Source organism: Gobius niger (genome assembly GCF_951799975.1).
Source record: "Gobius niger genome assembly, chromosome: 2".
Lineage (NCBI taxonomy): Eukaryota > Metazoa > Chordata > Actinopteri > Gobiiformes > Gobiidae > Gobius > Gobius niger.
This window is the reverse complement of record NC_136853.1, coordinates 44,628,958-44,649,072: the sequence shown is the minus strand read 5'-3', so window position 1 is coordinate 44,649,072 and position 20,115 is coordinate 44,628,958. Positions and strand designations below refer to the sequence as shown.

General features: G+C 43.1%; 1 protein-coding gene across 2 annotated transcripts in view; it reads right to left on the bottom strand.

Annotated features, from left to right (window-relative positions):
• Window positions 1–20,115, bottom strand: part of plxna4 (plexin A4) — a 478,637-nt gene that overhangs the window by 136,321 nt on the left and 322,201 nt on the right. For both annotated transcript variants that reach the window (XM_079552367.1, XM_079552368.1), the window contains exons 9-10: window positions 3,013–3,213; window positions 776–872 (exon numbers count right to left, since the gene is read on the bottom strand). In XM_079552367.1, coding sequence (XP_079408493.1) covers window positions 776–872; window positions 3,013–3,213 — 298 coding nt within the window. The remainder of the gene's footprint in view (window positions 1–775; window positions 873–3,012; window positions 3,214–20,115) is intronic.

Here is a 20,115-nt window from a genome sequence, read left to right as displayed (position 1 = left end):
AGACGGCGTTAGCATTTAGCCTCTCCCTCTCTCCTCTATAGCTCCAAAACAGGTCAAGATAGAAGCTTCCAAGCTCTTCCACGTTTTCCCTATTTAAATATGGTTACGTGAAGTGTTCCACTACAAAGTATAATTACACAAAATTAAACAATGTGGATTTTCTACGTAATAAAACCAGGAGTAATTTGGCATCCGCACAGTAAAGTGAAGATTACTGCGCGGATTTCGAACTACTCCTGGTCTTATTACGCCTTACAATATAGTCCTCCCTTTTATCCGCTTAGAAAATCCACATTGTTTCACATTGTCAATTGGTTATTGACGGAAGTGAGCGGGGGAAGTCTTTAGGAGTTACTGCGCGGACGTTTTACTCCTCGTATCATTACGCCTCACAATATAGTCCCCCTTTTTATTTGCTTATAAAATCGACATGTTACATTTCTGTGTAAATATACTTCGCATGAAAACACTTCACGTAACTTTATTTAAATAGGGAACACGTGGAAGAGCTTGGTAGCTTCTATCGTGAGCTTTTTTGGAGCTATGTGACATGTGGGAGAGGCTGCGTATGTGCTCCGTTTGCCTGGCAGAGCGCACGGACAAAGACCAGACGGGGATATATTAACTCAGCTAAAGTGAGGTAAGAGCATATCTCAGTATGTAAAAACGGTGGCCTATTCCTTTAAACACACAGTAACAGTGATACAGAACATTTCGAGACGGCCCTTCTGCCCATCCTCACACTGTGGAAAAGACCAATAACATTGCAATTTACCTTTGTTGTGCGCGGGGTTGTCGATGCTGAAATCCCCGTTCCAGATGACGGTCAGCTCCACGGGAAGACTGCTCATCTCCATCCCGTCGTAGAAATACTGTCGCCGTGGCAACCAGTGGTGGGGGGGGGGTGCGAAAGTAAAACAAAAGAAAAAGGAGAAAAAAAGAGAAAAAGCTTTTAAGAGAGAGCGATTTGTTATCTTTAAGATCGCACACCTCGAGGGTGAGTGAAGAGTGCGCGTTCATCAGGTGGAGCACTCTGGAGCGGCGCGGGAATCACGCTTTTCTGCTAAATTACAGTTTCCCTCCGTCACCGCTCAATCAAAGTACAATATTTGGATTATGCACTGATTACACACACACACACACACGTCTGCGCATAGACACGGGCGCGCACGCTCGGGGTGATGAAGACAGACAGGAAGATGAGATGTTATTCTGGCAACAGACGATTAGCATCAGGACCAGAATAAAGCCCTGTTTCATGCTACTCTTTCATCGCTGTCAGTGATTTGTTCAGGAGATGAATGGAGCGTGATGTGATGGCAGGAGAGGCGGTGAGAGTCAGGGGCTGCTGTGCGCTCCAGTAACCGGCTGGACTCATGCAAAGACCTTCACTAAGGTATTACACCAGTTTGTTTTGTAAGTTTTACTTCCATGGTCAGGTCCACCATCACCTGCCAGTGCCACCTTTATGACTCCTGGTAGCATCACTTTGTTGAAGCGCTAACAGAAAGGATCATTGGAAAATACTCACATTTGAAAAGATTGAGCAAAAACATGCAGAAGGTTCAGGAAATTAAATCTCTTTTAATTTTTCGGCAGAGGCTAGTCGGCTATGGGGAAACTAACGGCCACTGCACAATAATTTCTAATGAAAAATTTCATGTGCTTGAATATTTGGCAAAAGCTTTCTGACTTCTTAGGTTTATCAAATTTATAAAACGCTATTAAAGTGATGTATATATATTATGATGTGCATAGTTTCACTTTCTTACTGGACACTGACAGGAAGTGACATAGTCAGAGGCAAACAATGTTAAACTGTTGCCGTGCCAACCATGGTATAGATACAGACGGCATCTCGTCATAGAAGGGGGCGTGGCCTCGCCGAGGGGGAAAATAGAATCCTCTGGGAAACACAGTTGTTCACAGTTTTTGGCCGTTTTCTGGTGAAGCATTAAGTTATTTATCACATAAAAATAAAGTCAAGTCTAAATCGGGTCCATATGGATGTTTATTCACAGCAGATTGTTCAGCCAAAGCGAAAAACGGCAGTCGCAGCTAGCGCTATGTAGCGTTAGCATTAGCACGATGCTAATATTTAGCACCAAGTTAGCATTCCCCATTATTTATGTATTTATGGGTTGTTGAACCACTTTGCTCGTCTCCATTTCTTTGTATCTTTATTTAGTAGAAAACTATATTCATAATTCAGAATTTGTTAAAGTAGTTTTTGAATAATTAGAGAAAGTTTTTTCTCCAAATTCTTAACTGTTTTCAAACATGACCATATATGGCCAATTCCAGAGATGCCGTCTTAATCTACACCAATGAGGAATGAGTCAAACTGCTGTGGCACTTAACCTCTATTGATGTCATTAAGCTAAATAAATAAGTAAAAATAACTTTTCTGCCTAACATTTCTTTATTAATTTGCTGCTTCACTAAAATAAAATGATAATTATCACTAACAGGAGACCTTATCCGTCTAAACAAGTCATATATTTCAAAAGCACCATACTGAGATATGACCTGAGCTTAGGCGAGTTGATGCATCACTGTCTGGTCTTGAACATGTTGTTAGCATGTTGTTAGCATGTAGCCTCTCCTTTTCTCCTAAGGCGTAGTAATATCTTAGGAGCACTTCGACGTCCGTGCAGTAAAGTCAAAGTGCTCCTGAGGTATTATTACGCCTTATAATATAGTACCCCTTTTTATCCGCTTAGAGAATCGTTTAATTTTGTGTAAACGCTCACGTAAGTGTATTTAAAAAGAGAAAACGTGGAAGAGCTCGGTCGCTTCTAACTTCACCACCGTTTGGGTCCATGAGGAGAGGAGGAGAGGCTAAATGCTAACAACATGTTTGGTGTTTTTGCGTGACTGAGCGCACTTGTAAAGACCAGACAGGTACGCATCAACTCATCTAAGCTCAGGTAAGAACATATCTCAGTGTGGAAAAAATGATGGCCTGTTCCACATCAGCGTGAGGTCTAAGTCATCACGCTCATCTCTTACCGAGGTGTTCTGGCACTGCACGGACGAGCTGTTGAACCTCAGCGCCGGGACGCGGTGCTCGTTGCCCTGGATGGTCAGCACGCACTCGTAGCCTCTCTGTCCCGACTGCGGCTGGGGCAGGTTCTTAGCCCGAAGGGTGATGGGCTTCACCACGTTCACCGGCACCAGGATCTTCTCCGCCGGCAGCAACTGCGGGCACTCCTGGAGAGGCAACAAGAAAGAGTTACTAAAAACGGCAAAGGCAGAATGACATGGCAACCACTGACAGGATAAATGAACGGCAAACGTTCCGAGTGAAGGCTTTGTACCCAATTTTCCGATCTTCAAACACACAAAAGTTTAAATTGTTAGACGTGATACAAACTCATTCACAACTTTTATATTAGTTTCCCAACTTCCCAACACTTCACGGGGTTGACTTTGTAAATACCTTTCAGGGACAACAAATAGCTTGGCCACACAGTTTGTTATTAGCATCAATGAGTTTTCTTTCTACACAAACAAACACAATATAATGCAAAATGGATTTCCAGGGCGTTAATAACAGGAAAAACTTGTGATACTGAAATCCATTATAATACCGTAAATGCTCTAATATAGGCCGGGGCCTTTATTTACTCAAGGGCATCTGGGACCAGGCCTTTATTGGAACCAGGCCACAATCAGAGACAGGCCTTTATTTCTATTTGAGCAAAACGGACGACCAGGAAAATGAAGAAAAACGACATTTGTGTCCATTTGCACCTAAAATATTAGGTTCTTTTATTAATTAACATTTCAAACCCTCTCCCAGCGGCTGGAACATTGACGCCTTTTATTTTGTCGGGACAACAGGAAGTGTTTCGTTGCTGTTAGCGGAGCTTTGACATCAGTGTCACTGCAGGTTTCTGTTTCGTTTTTACCGTGGACCGGATTATTTGTTGTTATCTCGTGTAAAAGACGAGTTTAGACGGAGCGTTTGTGTTTGTGATCGATCATGAGACTGACCCGAGAGAAGACGAGACGCTCGCGCTGATGGGAGGAGTTATTTTGAGGCGCGGGACTGACCTGCACACGGAGCAGCTGGACGTGCTTTGAAGACGCGATGGTGACTTTATTACAACCCTGGAGGGTCGCACAACATTTGTTGCTTTCCCTGTTTCTACAAATAGTCCCAGGAGGTTTGAAAAGTGGCTAAATCTGTGTCAAAGTTACGCTCGGATCAGCTCCTCCGCAGCGTCCCCCTCGGCCCGGGTTCCCGTTTGTTACTTCCTGCACGTGAGTTTTCATTTACACGAGTATGAGACAAATTCATGGGGAATATTTCTATCGCTATAGTTTCTAATAAAAGCACCGGCCTGTTTTAGAGACCGGCTTTAATTTGCCTCCGCCAGCCGCAAACCCGGCCTCTGTCGGAGACCCGGCCGGTGATGGAATACAGGCCAGTATTAGAGAATTTACGGTAAACAGCAACTTATTCTGTTTGACAAAGCTGATGTGTTGGCGATAACTTGAGCAAGTTTGACAAAAATCAATGGCTGTCTCTTGAACCAGGTTGCTTGTTTTGGCACAAGCTTATCCAGTACGGTTTGCACATATTTGTTTCCATTCACTATAGTTGAGTCGCTCCAAGCAATGGGGACAAAAGTGAGCATTGTAGTAAGAGCGGGGAGAGTCACTTAGCAATAGGAGGTCTAAATTTAACAGCCAATCAATTCAGGTGTGAGACACTAAATATAGAGCACCTATGGCTGGCCTGGGAGACGAGGAGAAGAGATGAGACCCTAATGGTGGAGGGAGGACAGATGAAGAAAGAGAGAACGGGGAGAAAAAGAGAGCAAGGACGAACAACGGGTAGCTGTTCACATATGCAAAAATGCAGTATAATGTCACTTTTTGGTACTGTTTCCAGGCTGAGGGATTATATAAGAAAATAATTCATGTAATTACCAGAATTAGCATGTTATATCACTTAGGTACCATGTTACTTCGATCCTATTAGCATGCTACTGCTGTAAAGTGAAGGTCCCCGAGGTTTGGCAGATGCCGGTGTCCTGCCGGCCACAAAGGGCCACAGTAAAGCTAAACTGCAGAGGACAAACTTCCCTACGGGGACTATAAAAGTACACCTTAAATGTCCAGATAAAATGAACCTGCAAGATCACTCAACAGCAACAGAGTCAAGAATGTCAAGAATTTTATTTAAATCTCGTCTTAAGACTTTTATTTATTATATCGAGTTTTATTCTTATTGATAGTTTTTAATGTGTTTTTATTTATTCTTTAAACGGTTTGATTTATATCTATTGTTTTATACTCATCTAGCGGTAGAGCTCATTTGTTTTGTTTTGGTTTTATTGTTTCTGTGGTTGCGTGTGCAGCACTTGGGAAACATTTTGTTGCTTAAATGTGCTTTATAAATAGAGTGGATTGGATTGTGCTGTCATGTCAAACCATAAGTGAGGTTACGGCCCCTACTCGTCAAGATATGAAATATATACTATACTATACTAGAAGAAAACATATAAAGCAAATAATAAATATATAATAAAGCAAAAGCCCCATTTCGACAGGACCAGACCAGATTGGACCGGAGCGGTTTGAAGTAAACTGCTCCGCTCCCAAAGGGGGGTCCAGACCACTTCAGCCATGGGGTCTGGAGCAGTTTGCAAACTAGACCGGTTTGGGGGGAACGGGGAGGGGGGCTTGTCACCACTCTGATTGGTCAGGCCAATAGTCAGCTTGTATATTCAAAGTTTCTTTCTCTTCACAAGGTTCTATCATGACTGGTTATAGATAATATAGGCATTTTTTGCCATCTCCACTCACAGCCTATGCCTGATTTTGAAGTCATTAAATGAAATTATATGAGAAAAAATTCCTCATATGTATGACATTAATCTACAGCTCAACTTTTCAAGTTTGATTTGCACAGTTTTCCCAAACATTCTTTTGTATTGCCCAAATGAGAGGAGCGAGGCATCATACTTCCCTCTTTTATTTTTGAATTCACTGTCAAGGTCAAGTTTATTTCTATAGCACATTTACAACAACCACGGCTGCCCAAAGTGCTTCACAACACAAACAGATGATAAAAACTATGAATACAAACTGTACATACATACAACTGTCGAACTAAAAAGAATAGGTTTACTCATTTTGAGCATTTTTGTGATTTTACTTTTTTCTCAATAACTGTTCCTCTGGTGCTTGAAAACTGTTCAAACACTTGAGCGCTCTGTCATCCTAGTGGTCAAAGTTTGCACATACAAAGATGTCAGGCTGTGGTTGTTGCCACATGAATATGAATGTCCTCGGCCACTCCCATAACGACCCAGACAACTTTGTCCTAAAGATTCTTGAAACACAAACTTGTGGGCGCTGCCCCTCCCAAAATGAACCGGTCTCAAGTGAACTGAACTGGTCTAGTGCTGTCGAAATGAGCCGAAAGTACATTTGCAAGATGTCGACCAATTTGTCATGAAAGAGTGGACGACCCTGCACACATCCCTACGGAGCTCCAACTTAGCAACAACGATAAATGTCCGGCTAGGAATCTTGCTTCTTTTTTTTTTCATTCACATTTATGTCGTCTGGTCTGGTGAACCGAAAACAACCTTTTATTTTGCCAGTGCCATTGACACCATACAAGTTTCCTGTACGTGCCGTGGACATCTTGCACTAACCTGAAACATCTTAGGCATTTTAACAGGATCAGCGTGAGCCCTTTTTTCTGGTTCTTTTCAGCGGATGGTTTGAGCCCAAAAAAAGTGCGAAAGTTTACAGAACAAAGGAACAGGGGAACTAAAAGAGCCCGAATACTATTAACCGGTGTCAGGAAGAGCTTTGACATGTCAAAAGAGGAACAAGGAGATAAGGTGGGAAGAAGTGCAGTGTGGGGGGGGTGGTGAAGCATGGCGCACGTCGGACCGGGCGATAACACTTGTTTGAAGTTCATTAAAAGCCACTTGATTGGGTTAGACTGAGTGAGTGACTGGTTGCGGAGGGAGCGGGAGTGGAGGAACGCTCTGTGACACTATTCACAAAGTCATTATAGATAAATGACACACAGGATGAGTGAGTCGGGCGCAGACGGAGAGCAGCGAGGAGGAGGCGGGTGCGTACGTGTTTGCTCTTCCAAATCTCATTTCCCTAAGAACGTGAGGACCGTATTTGGAGAAGGAAAACGAGTGGGAGAGCAAAGAGAAAACGCGATCCATTTTTAATCACATCTTTTCCAGTTAATACACTTGAACAATGAGGACAATAAATTTGATCTGGTTGGCGGAGAGAGGCCCGGGAGGCAGCCGAGCGTGACCTTACATGAAGGGAATTTTAAAAATACAGAGATCCACATGATAGCCGCATAATGGCGACGGGGATGAGATTATGCGCGTGTGTGGGTACAACGCCGGGCGATCAATCCAAGTTTTTTTCAAGAACCCTTGCAGCGATCGCACACATAAAAAAAAAAAAAAGAAAAAACGCTGAACTTTCCACGGCAGAAGACATGTGAAGGGTAAACAACAGCCTTGGAATTCATTACGGAGTTAGATAAATGCCACAAGTCAGATGCGGACAGCGGCTCTTGGATCATCTGCATTTATGACAGGCAGGCCCCGAAAAATGCTAATTTCAAACTGCGGCACACGGTACACGCGCGTGCATTTGCATACCGCCGCGAGTACCTCCCACTGCTCGCACAAACATCCCCGCTGTCTCCGCAAATATGAGCAAGTTCCAAGCCGTCTTTTTCCCCCCTCAGTGAATGATGGCTGCTCAGGTATCGTCAGTGGAAATACAACAAAAATTCGACAAAGTGTGAAGAGTGGGTTCTTTGTTCGAGCTTCCTGTGGGGAAATCTATCCACTGCCTTTGACTCGTCCTTCGGTGTCACTGGGGCGTCATGTCGGGAGTTTGCTGGGTTCAAGGTCAGGAGAACCAGAGCTGGACTGGCCTATTTTGCATGTTTTACTCGGTCACATGACGAGCTGGTCACATGACGTTGCTGTGACGTGTCTTGTCCGCTGATTGTACGCAGGTTCTGACACCGTTTTCCTACCGGTAGTAGTAGGGCAACACCGCAAGTCTGTAGTCTGTAGGTGTGTGAAAGCAAAACAAGCCCCCTCATCCAGGTTGACCGGCCCCGGGTCACGTTGACGAAGTTGTATTGCCACCACTTTTCCATACTGAGACATGTTCTTACCTTACAGTAGCTTAGACGAGTTGATGAGTACCTGTCTGGTCTTTACACGTGTGCTCAGTCACGCAAAAACGATTTCATATAGAATGGGGGTCCACACTACACGACTGGATTCAGTGCGATTTTCAAACGTCTGGGGGTTCACACTTAACGACTGAGAATCGTAAGAGCGAACACACGATTCTGACAAACAGCTGATGTTTTATAACACAGCGCGTCTGTCGTCTCTACGGCTTCCAAAACTGACCCCAAATCCACAAAGACAGGCCTGTGTTTGTGAGCGCGGGATAACGTGTGTGTCCCGATTGGTCAACGGTGTCAACAATGTCACAACACCGCAGCGCTAGCTTACTGCTACTACGAAGCTTCAACTGGGCTATAGTTCTGTCATATGGAGATAAAAGTTGGCGACAGGAAGAAGCGGGACGTATTTCAGTGGATTTAATAAGAAAAGGAGACGGGCGTCGACCTCAGGATGGAGGAGACGGAGGAGAAAGCGGGGAGGCTAGCCGCCGTTAGTGGCGAGGTGAAGCTAAACAGTTCGTCTCCAAACTCAGTAAGTGCTGCTAAACTCTGTTCGTGGTTGAAATGTAGCTGGAAAAGGTGGTTGTCGTGAACTTTTGGTGATATAAAGTTGTGCTGTTTCGTGTGTGGGGCTGTGGCCATGAAATGAGTTGTTTGTGCCGCTGGTTTAACAGAGAAGTGAAAAAAGGAGGCGCGGCGGTGTTTTTCTGTCTTTATATCTCTCTGTCATTCACATTTGGGACGGTAAAATCACCCACGTTTCTCCCGTGCGTCCAAAATCGGGCTGAAAAATCAAACATGTTTGATTTCCTACGACTGGAGTCTAGTCTTTCTACCGCCCACACTACACGACCCGACTCTGTGTGACCGCCTTCGACTAGACGCGACTCGATTAGACTCGGCACGACTGAGAATTAGAGCGAAATCGGGCATAAAAGTCGAGTAGTGTGAGCTGACCTTTAGAGTGAGAGTTGATATGTACCTGACTAAAGATGTTGTTACCATTTGGTCTCTCCCAATGTATTCCTATAGCTCCAAACGGGGGTGAAGTTAGAAGCTACCACGCTCTTCCACGGGCACAGAGACCAGACAGGTACGCATCAACTCGTCTAAGCTCAGGCAAGAACATATCTCAGTATGGAATAAACGGTGGCCTGTTCCTTTAAATCGTAAATGGTCTCATCATATATAATGCTTTTCCACCTACACTTGGCACTCACAGAGCTTTACAGAGGCAAGGTGGGTGAAGTGTCTTGCCCAAAGAAACAACCCATCATCTGTGCCCCCTCTTGTATCATCCTGTCTGAATGAACGCCTCGCCAAAGTGACATGGATTGAAGCACGATGCAGTGGGGCAAAAAGGTGCGAAAACGAGGTGAGTGACCATTGTAGTGGCCGTTCAGACTGAAGATCAGATCAGATTTAGGACCAAAAAATAAATCCTGTAAGTAAGTACTATGTGAGTCTTCATACCATCAGTTTACTGTCCAGCCCTTGATGAAAGTGAGCAGCCGAATGACAAAATAATACAATTTCGCCGAGAGTGGATGCCTGAGCCGTTCTAGACCAGCGGCGTGACTCATCTTTGCTTAATATGCACGGGCTGCGGCTAAAAACACCCTTGTTCTTCCCCTCTTCACACTGACTCATTGTCTCTCCAGCCGCAGATGTGATTCTCAAACTCTACATTACTTGCCTATTCTCTTATTCACTTATCATCGCCCACTGAAGCCACCCACTATACTTCCCGTGGCTTATTGATTCCCCCAATATACCGTAAGCTGTGAGGCAATTTGCATTTCAATCTCGTCGTTCACCCTGGTGGAGACTGGGGCTGCAAAATGAATTGTAATCGAGTCAAAAATGCAATGTGAATGAATGCAATTAGCAAATCGCAAAGACTGCAATATGCCGTCCTCCGCCAACTACAAAAACATCCACCTCGACAGTACTTTAGAGACAAGTCCTGGAATGTATGGCCTGATTGTTCTCATGTAATCAATACTGATCTTGGGAGGGACACATTCTGATCAATTCAGTTAAACGCAGAAAAATGCAGAGTCTCTTAAAATCAAATGATTCTATTTGGCATTTTCCCACAATATATTTTTCAATCTAACTGTGAGCCTTTGCAGAGACTAGTATACAGTTCAACTACGAAAGACAGACACAACTTATTAGCTAATGCACAATATTAGCATCCTATGGACAAGTGTTGCAAATGATCAGTTTTGCTATAACACTAAAACCAATATATCTGGTTTGTCCATTGCTATTGTTTCGTCCATATCGAATAATCTATCAAATCTGATGAAGAAGGAAGTTGAGTTTATTTATTTAGAAAAAACAGGGACAGTGTGCAATAAACATTAACCTCAAGGGGAGAGGTGCGTTGTACCAGGTTATAGCTCAAGTGCTAATTTCCACCCGTGGTCCCTGGGCGGGCTGATAGTAAGAGTTCCCAGTCCGTCAAAATGCGAAAGGTATTTGAACCAAAGCTTTTTGTTGTACCTAGTGTTTTCTTTCGAATAGGATCGAGTCCCACTGAAAACTGTTCCACGACCCAATTTTCGGTCCGGACACTCCAGGTGAGAACCACTGCTCTACATTTTAAAAGCACATAAACCCCCAGCGGATCCGGATAAAAACGGTGGCCTGTGTTTTGTGTTTGCTAAATTAAAGGGGTTTTGCATTAAAAACAGTGTGACCCGCTCCACAGAGCACCTGAGGCAAATCACTTAAAACGCCAGACTAACCATATAAATGTCTGTGTCCATAAAGTAATTTTAACCATTTTGCATTTAACATAACTTATATTTGAGCAGCATCAGCTTCGTGGTTGTATAAGCTACGCGGCGGCGGAGTGATCTGCTAGAAAATAGTCCCTCAAAATGCGATCATCAGTTATATTCCAAAAATTATTCAGGTGCACTGTGGAGCGGGTCAGACTGTTTTTAACGCAGGCTAGCTGATACCATAGAAATGCGCTAGCCTTGCACTAGCCTAGCGCCACGAAACTCTTCAAATATAAGAACTGCATGAATTACAAAAAAAATATATCTCCAGAAATCAGCAACACTCTGGATAACTACGAATGAGGCCCTATGTCAAAAATCCTGAAACATCCCTTTAAGAACGTGTCGTGAATCTGGCTTAGTTTCCTTGACACTGCCTTCGTAAGAACAGATTTAAAGACGTTTCTTGTTCATGAATGAGGCCCAGTATCTTTACAAGAGAAGACCTTAATCATCATGTGTTTTTGTCACCCTATAAACCCATAAAGTATTGACATATCAGTGCCAAGGTACTTGAAAGCACCGTTATGCAACCGCTTTGATTTGCCTGATAAAACGCTGAGGTTTTGGGGGGGTGGGATATTCGACGGGAGAACGAAGGCTAATGTACATTTAAAGCCAAAAGTAGACTCATAATTACTGCAAAGAAGAAAAGGACGAATTTAAATTAACTTATGCGAGCCTTTACCTTCGTATTAAAAGCATTTCTTAACCAGCCGGGTCTTATCATCTCTGCAGGAGCCTCGGGCAAAGACGGCTTCCAGTCCGCTTCCTCTCCCCTCTCCCTTTTTCAGCGCAACTTTTGGTCTTACATCCTGTTTCCGTTGCATTATTAATGACAACTTTATGCGTCGAGCAAAACTTTTATGCCCCTCTATATCCAGTTTTTCCGCCTGCTTTGCATTTTACTGACCTCACCCTGATCCTGTACCGTTTTTCTTCATCTCCACATTTCAATGCGTCGCTCTCTCCTCCGACTTCAGCGCATATTGATTAATCCGTGAATCAAAAATCTCACAAGGTTCTCGTATCGACTCCTGACGACCATTACGGCTGGCATTTAACTCCTTTAATGAAATTATCTCGGCTCGCTCGGTCAATACCTGCCTCTGTAAACACACGGTTTGACGCGGGAGAGCGCGGGAGGCGAAGAGGGAGCGTCACCATTTTTACCATTACCATTTTTACCAGGAGTAATTTGGCATCCGCACAGTAAAGTGAAGATTACTGCGCGGATTTCGAACTACTCCTGGTATTATTACGCCTTACAATATAGTTCCCCCTTTTATCCGCTTAGAAAATCCACATTGTTTCATTTTGTGTAATTATACTTTGTAGTGGAACACTTCACGTAACCATATTTAAATAGGGGAAACGTGGAAGAGCTTGGTAGCTTCTATCTTGACCTGTTTTGGAGCTATAGAGGAGAGAGGGAGAGGCTAAATGCTAACGCCGTCTGCGCTGTGTTTACGTGACTGAAGGCACGGGGGGAAGATCAGACAGGTCCTAAAGAACTCGTCAAAGCTAAGAACATATCTCAGTATGTAAAAACGGTGGCCTATTCCTTTAAGAACCTCTGAGCCTTTCCGACACGCCCCCTCCACACGCTGTCTGTGGCATCAGTGGGGAGGGGGTTCTGCTGAGGAGCAGTGGTTGGTTACTCGGCTGGTGACGAAAGCTCGGAGGCGTCTCCAGGAGGTGGGGGCGTTCCTAGGAGGGCTCAGGCAAACCTATCCCTAAAATGGCCGCCATCAGAGTTTTTACAGATTACTCAAAAATACGTGAACGTGCCAAGACAACACTTCAGGCATGTTTTTAATGAGGGAGTGACAGAATAACATGATGTAAAGCTTGAAAAAGTCCATTTTGCATATTACCCCCCTTTAACCTTCTGCCTACTCCTTTTGAGCATTAGTGTTATTTATATACTTATAACTATTCAGGAGCTCGTCCTGGGCTGCCCCCTGGACTCTGTGGAGGAGGTGAGGGACAGGAGGGTGTTAGCCAAGCTCACCTCCATCATGGACAACACCTCCCACCCACTGCACGGGACTGTAGAGGAGCTGAGCAGCTCTCTCAGTGGCAGACTGAGACACCCTCAGTGCAGGACGGAGCGCTACCGCAAAGCCTTCATCCCCACTGCTGTCAGACTGTGCAATAAGACTGTGAAGTAACATGTGCAATAATCTCTTTATCAGATGCACTTTATTAACTCTGAGTGATCTTCTTGAACGCCGACTGTAACAAGTAAATTTCTCCTTTGTGAGATCAATAAAGGTTTATCTTATCTTATCTTATTAATCTGAACATGCATCTTTCTTTGGCTTTGCTTACTGTACTGAAATCCTATGTAGAACTCTTTAGAACTCAGATACTCTAATTAAAAAAAAGATTCAATTCAAACAATTTTAAGTCATTTATCTCATTCAAGATGGTCATTTTAGCACCATTTTCTTTTTTAAGAATATAATACTAATGAAGCCTAGGCATTAATTCAACCTGGGAGACTAATTTCAGCATCAACAAACCTCCAGCCAATGATCGCCTCCGTGAGGGCCACACCTCCACCTCAGCCCGTCAGCGTTGGAGCCACACCTCCGTAGCAGCCAATCATCGCCCTCGGTCCCGCTTTTAAGCCTCCAGCAATCATGGATCATTCGCTTTCCAGCTGCGCTGCAACCCACCTCCGCCCCTTCTTCACCTCTTCCGCCCTCGGCATCTACCTGCTGCATCTTCACGGGTCTCCATACCACCACCTGTGTCCAGGCCCCGGAGAAGACATCCCTAACTCTAAGCGTTCGTTCATTCGGACATCAATGCATACATCAATGTCTACTGCCGGGGTCTGATCGCCAAAACAAAATACATGTCAATAAATCTTCCTAATTGCCGCTTTTGTCTGTCTGAGTCTATCCAGGTTGAATTCTGTCTTTGCATCAGTGGGGGAAAGCCGTCTTCTCTTAGTTCAATGGTTTGGAAATGTGCTTGAATTAAGACAATTAATGCTGATTTTGAGTAGTTTTGGACTGTCTTGAAAAAAGATTGCCAGTGAAACAAGCATCAATTTGCTTAAAATGAGGGGAAATTAACTTAAAGCCACACAGCATAGAATTCTGTCTCCATCTCGTCACCATGGAGATGTGACTAAAGTCAGCAGAATTTAATTAAATAATAGGTTAGGTCATTAGGAGCATGTAATGATGGCAACAGTGTAGTAAAATGTTATGCAGTGTACCTTTAAAATAGGCCAAAAACCCTTGAAATGAGACAAAGAAAAGTCAAAGGCAAGACCAATTTGGCAATCAGAGTCCAAACCCACTCAAAACGAGCACAAATTCCGATAGTTCAAGTCATTTTTGTGGAAGAAAACAGCATTTTTTCATCCCCACCTGCTTTGGTCTCGAGCCAAAGTTTAGAGTCACAAAAAGCTCCGGCTTTTCTTCACGCCTCCCTCGTCTGCGTGTTTGCGTGTTTGCGTTCCTCTTGGCTGAGACGCGGTGACAACTTTCTTTGTTCGTCGCTTTTACAAAGTGACTGCCTCGACTTTTTCATGATAGACTTTGAACCGAGTGCGTGCTTTTTGTCCGCGGAGCTCATCCGAAATCACTAAGTCCTTGAGATGTATTCGCGGCAGCCAGGGACGCGCCCTTGGCTGATGTGCGAACATGCAAATGTCTGATCCTTGTGCCCATGCCGCTGCTGGCAGGGAGGGGAAAAAAGCCCCCCCCCCCCCCTCAAACACTCCAGCCAGGCTTCATCCTCGCTCCGCCGTGCATACTAACAACGGGCTCAACCAGTGGGGACAATCGCCCGGCCCATAGCATTAGCATAGCATTGAGGGATTATTGAGATCGCTCCTTCAAATCCCTTAATTGTAATAATGTTCGAAATTGAACAAAGATCTGCCCCCCCCCCCTCCCCCCTGACAGAAGTTGTTTCTTTTGCTGTTGTTTAAGATTTGGGCCTGGATAGCGCACTGCAAAAAGCGGTTTCTAAGCAAGTAAAACAATTCAAGAAATAAGTTCTTTTTTCCCTAAAAAGTAAAAATGTCTTGCCTAGCAAAGTTTTCTTGAGAAAAAAATACTTATTTTAGGAAATAAAATCTAGCAATTTCTTGTTCAGATTCATTTGCTACAAAAACTATGGTATTTTTTGTAACAAGAATCTTCTTCAGCATTAGACGAAGAATATCTATTCTTATTTTAAGAAAAAATAAGATCACAACAACTCTTAAAGCTGGGGTACCTGATTTTTTTGTGTTGTGGAATACATTTATTTTTGCCACCTCAGAGAATGTTGTAAACTCAGCAAAAACACAGACCTTGTTGTATTGTCTTCACCTAACGCTTTATTAAGCAATGGATGATAGAACTCTAATCTAAATTAGTGGAATTTATCTTGGGGGTGGCCGCCCCTGCTTCACTTTGTCACCACTCACTGCTGTACACAGGTCTGAAATGTGCATATAATTACATTCTTTGAACAATTTGAATACACAGGAGCTAGAAATAAGTTTGGGACAAAACAAAAAATGTCAAAGTTTGAACAGGAAAAATCAGGTACCCCTGCTTTAATTCAAGAACTGATTCTCACAGATAGATAATACATTCCTTTTTTTTTTACACTCAAAATTAAAGTGTATGAATTCCGTAACTATGTCTATTAACATTGTTCGGACATTACAGCAACTGCAACAAGATGTAAGAAGTTGGTTTGCTCAAAATAAAAATGTAGTCCACAGTCTACATTTATGTTGCAAGAGATCTAAACTAACACAAGGTACAAGTTACTGCAGATTGTTACAGAGCACGGATTAAAGAAATTTAGAACGCAGAAAGCTGACATGATGAGGAACAAAGGAATATGGCAGTTTTAGGGCTTTAGCTTTTTCTTTGTCCATGTATTAAACTATGTATCTACCAAAATGCAAAAGAAGCTCGTCTAATCGCAACATCTCTTCAGCAGGTTTTTGATGTAAATATGAGGCTTGTGATTCGGGGAATGCATTCATGCAGCTGAATCGGAGAAAAGGTGCCACGTTTATTAGAGAATGATTAAAACTCGCTGACAACTCCTAAAGTGCCTCATTGCCTCTTGTAGATTTGTATCTTGTTGCTGCTGCACTCGGCTGAAATGTAATAACTGAGCCATCGTGTTTAACAGCAGTTTTACAAGTGTGTCTGCAGCTCAATGCTCAGCGGCAGGAAAAATAAAACATAGGCGAAAATATTAAAGTCGCAAATCGAACCGGAATCACAATATCTGTCAGAAAAAAACGGAATAATGGAGGGCACCAGACGTGATTTTGAGATGTGATTTTGAGAGGATTTTGAGACGTGATTTTGAGACGTGATTTTGAAACGTGATTTTTAGACGTGATTTTGAGACGTGATTTTGAGACATGATTTTGTGACGGGATTTTAAAACGGGATTTTGAGACATGATTTTGAAACGGGATTTTGAGACATGATTTTGAGACGTGATTTTGAGACTTGATTTTAAAACGTGATTTTGAGACGTGATTTTGAGACGTGATTTTGAGACGTTGTTTTGAGACGTGATTTTGAGACTTGATTTTAAAACGGGATTTTGAGATGTGATTTTGAGACTTGATTTTGATACGTGATTTTGATACGTGATTTTGAGACTTGATTTTAAAACGTGATTTTGAGATGTGATTTTGAGACTTGATTTTAAAACGTGATTTTGAGATGTGATTTTGAGACAGGATTTTAAAACGGGATTTTGAGACGTGATTTTGAGACGTGATTTTGAGACTTGATCTTAAAACGTGATTTTGAGATGTGATTTTGAGACAGGATTTTAAAACGGGATTTTGAGACATGATTTTGAGATGTGATTTTGAGACGTGATTTTGAGACGTGATTTTGAGACGTGATTTTGAGACTTGATTTTAAAACGTGATTTTGAGACGTGATTTTGAGACGTGATTTTGAGACGTGATTTTGAAACGGGATTTTGAGACGGGATTTTGAGATGGCATTTTGAGACGTGATTTTGAGACGTGATTTTGAGACGTGATTTTGAGACGTGATTTTGAAACATGATTTTGAGACGTGATTTTGAAACATGATTTTGAGACGTGATTTTGAAACATGATTTTGAGGCGGGATTTTGAGACGGGATTTTGAGACGGGATTTTGAGACGGGATTTTGAGACTTGATTTTGAGACTGGATTTTGAGACGGGATTTTGAGATGTGATTTAGAAAATGCTATTCTGTCTTTGAACAAACTAAAGGTAGTCATTACTCAAAAGTATCTGTAAAGATTCAAATTTCACCGTGTTTAAGGGGAAGAAATTGGGGGCAGGAATGAAGAAAAAACAACCTTAAAAACACTGTTAAGTGCAGGACCGGAAACTTGGGTGTGTGTAAGAGCTTTAAAAGTCGATACTAAAACATCTTACTGTGAGAATTTGGCACTCTATTTGATTCCGGGTGAAAGTTGAAGGAAACAAAAAACTGGCCCCAAACCTGAAAAACGGAACAGAGGAGTTTTTCCTTCAGCGTCTTCGACCAAGCGCCTGGATTATTGAAACAACCGCGCCCGTCTGCCAGTGAACACATGCCCCACCATTTTGAGGGGTTAATTATAAGTAAATTAAAAGTCATTAGGCTCACAAAACACCTGCTTTCCCTTCGCGCGGCAAAAGGCGGGAAGCTATTAATGTGCTAATACCAAATCCCCCTTTTTTTTCCCTTCTTTTTTTTATTTGTGTTATTTCTTTCTAGTCAGCAACACAATGGAAGGAGGATTCGCACGTTATTATCCTCAGTCAATATTGACCACGCGGCTCCAGAGTTAATTGGAAAAGTATAAACGGGCAAAGACAGCGGCGACGGCCCTGACTTAGCAGAGAGCAAAAGGATAAGGGAAGAAATGAGAAAAAAAATAATACGTGGTAGCCAGGTGGAATGGCTTAAGGCGGGGGAAACGTAGAATAACACAATTAAAAGAGGGGCAGCTCATCAAAGAAATGCAATCTGGCCGAGTCTATCTTCGCCGCCGCCGCTGCTTCTGTCTGCCAGCCCAGACTCGAGCGGCAGCGATCTTCATCACCGAGCACCCCGGGCAAGGATTAACAGGCCACTAACGCGCTGTTCAGCCCTCCCCTTGAAAAGCGCACGAAATTGGTGGAAGCAGCGGCATGAATTGTATCAAGATAAGTCCGTTCACACACGCTCGCGCACATTTTAATGAGTCAAATAGAGATGTGTCAAAGTCAAAGTGACGAGCGGAACTTTTCCACTTCTGTCGATGGAGGAATGAACGACGCAGCAAGAGGTAAAGGGGAACACTTTACTTTACGGGCCGGTAAGTCCGTGGTACTTACAGTGGTGATTACAGTGGTACTTCTTGGTTCTTATTGTGGTACTTAAAGTGGTAATTACTAGTCATTAGGGTTAGGGGTTAGGATTAGGGTTAGGGAGACACAGAGTTACCACTGTGTCTCTCATTACTAAGAGATACAGTGGTAATGCTCTTAGTAATGAAGATTGTACTTCTATTTACTAACCGTAAATTCTCTAATACTGGCCTGTATTCCATTAGCGGCCGGGTCTCTAACAGTGGCCGGGTTCGCGGCTGGCGGAGGCAAATTAAAGCCGGTCTCTAAAACAGGCCGGGGCTTTTATTAGAAACTATAGCGAAATATTTCCCATGTTAGGAATTTGTCTCATACTGGTGTAAATGAAAACTCACGTGCAGGAAGTAACAAACGGGAACCCGGGCCTGAGGGGGACGCTGCGGATGATTACGTATGATGTACGATGATTACGCTTAAAGCAGTACTAAGTAACGTGTTTACCTTAATAAATCCTCTCCGTAGTCCCTGTGGGGGTGATACAAGTGTTTATGGGATGATTGGAGGGTCTTTCATCGCCCCCTGGTGTCTCTGGCCAGAAAACCATGTTTGCAACTTGACTGCCACCGGTCCGGAGAAAGCAATAGACACTAATGTCATCACAAAGAAGAAGCTAACATGCTAACGGGCAAAGCTAACTGCGGGCTAACGTCACTTTAAACAGTATTTACAGCCAAGTTTGAGTGAAAAAAAATATTTCCGTTGTATAATTGGATGCACAGTAACCCTCTCTCCCTTTGCCTTTCCTGTCAGCGTAGTATTTACTCTCCAAGACAATTAATAAATGAAAAAATCGTAACTTGCTACTACACCTGCAGTTGCGCTTATGGCCTCTAGGGGGAAGAGTTACTTAGTACTGCTTTAATCTTTCATGAAATATCGAAGGTTTTCACACCTAGACCAAGAAATTCAACTATTTCGCGCTTTTCATCAGCAGAGAGATCCTTTTTCTTTCCCATATTGCTTGAAAACGATGATCTGCTTAATAAAGTGGAACACCCTTTTTCAGTAGTTTTTCCCTTAACTGGGCTTAACCTGAAAACGAATCATCCCAGGTCTCTGAGATTGATGTCAGGGATTCAAAGAGCCCTGCATTTTTTTTTTAACCTTTTTGACACAAAAATACAATTTGCATAATAATTTGGAACGCAGTTTTGTTAGGTACAATGCATCAAGGATAGTGTAAAATAAAGTGTTTCCCTTTACTTATTTTGTTTTATGGACAACACTGGGCTCAATACAGGATACGAGTATTGATATGAAAGCAGACCATAAACAGATGCCCAGTTCCTAAAGCTTTAGATGATGTTTATCCACTTGTGTCAGTTTGTTTAGCAGGTACTACTTGCATTACAATCCCAGTAAATGTATCACTGCAGTTTAACATCAGAATACCAATACCGCCTTTCAAAATGGCTATTGAGGAGTATTCACGGCCGGCCCTGTATCCGGTGAGGGGCCCGGCCCGCGCCCTAGAGCAGCCTCATTACAGAGCGCGGAGCACTGGAGAGAATGGGGGAATATGCCAATACTATTGATAATTCAGGGAGACTAAGCTGAGAGAAAGATCGAGAGAGTCGGGCCAGGCGAGAGGAAATGGCCACGTCTTTTTTTCTTTCTTTATAGGTTTGTGCTGCTCTTTGAAGTGCAGTCAAGAGCGAGACAAGCCAAAAGTGAGCCCGGCCAGATGGAAGCCGAGATGCGTCTCCCGCCTTT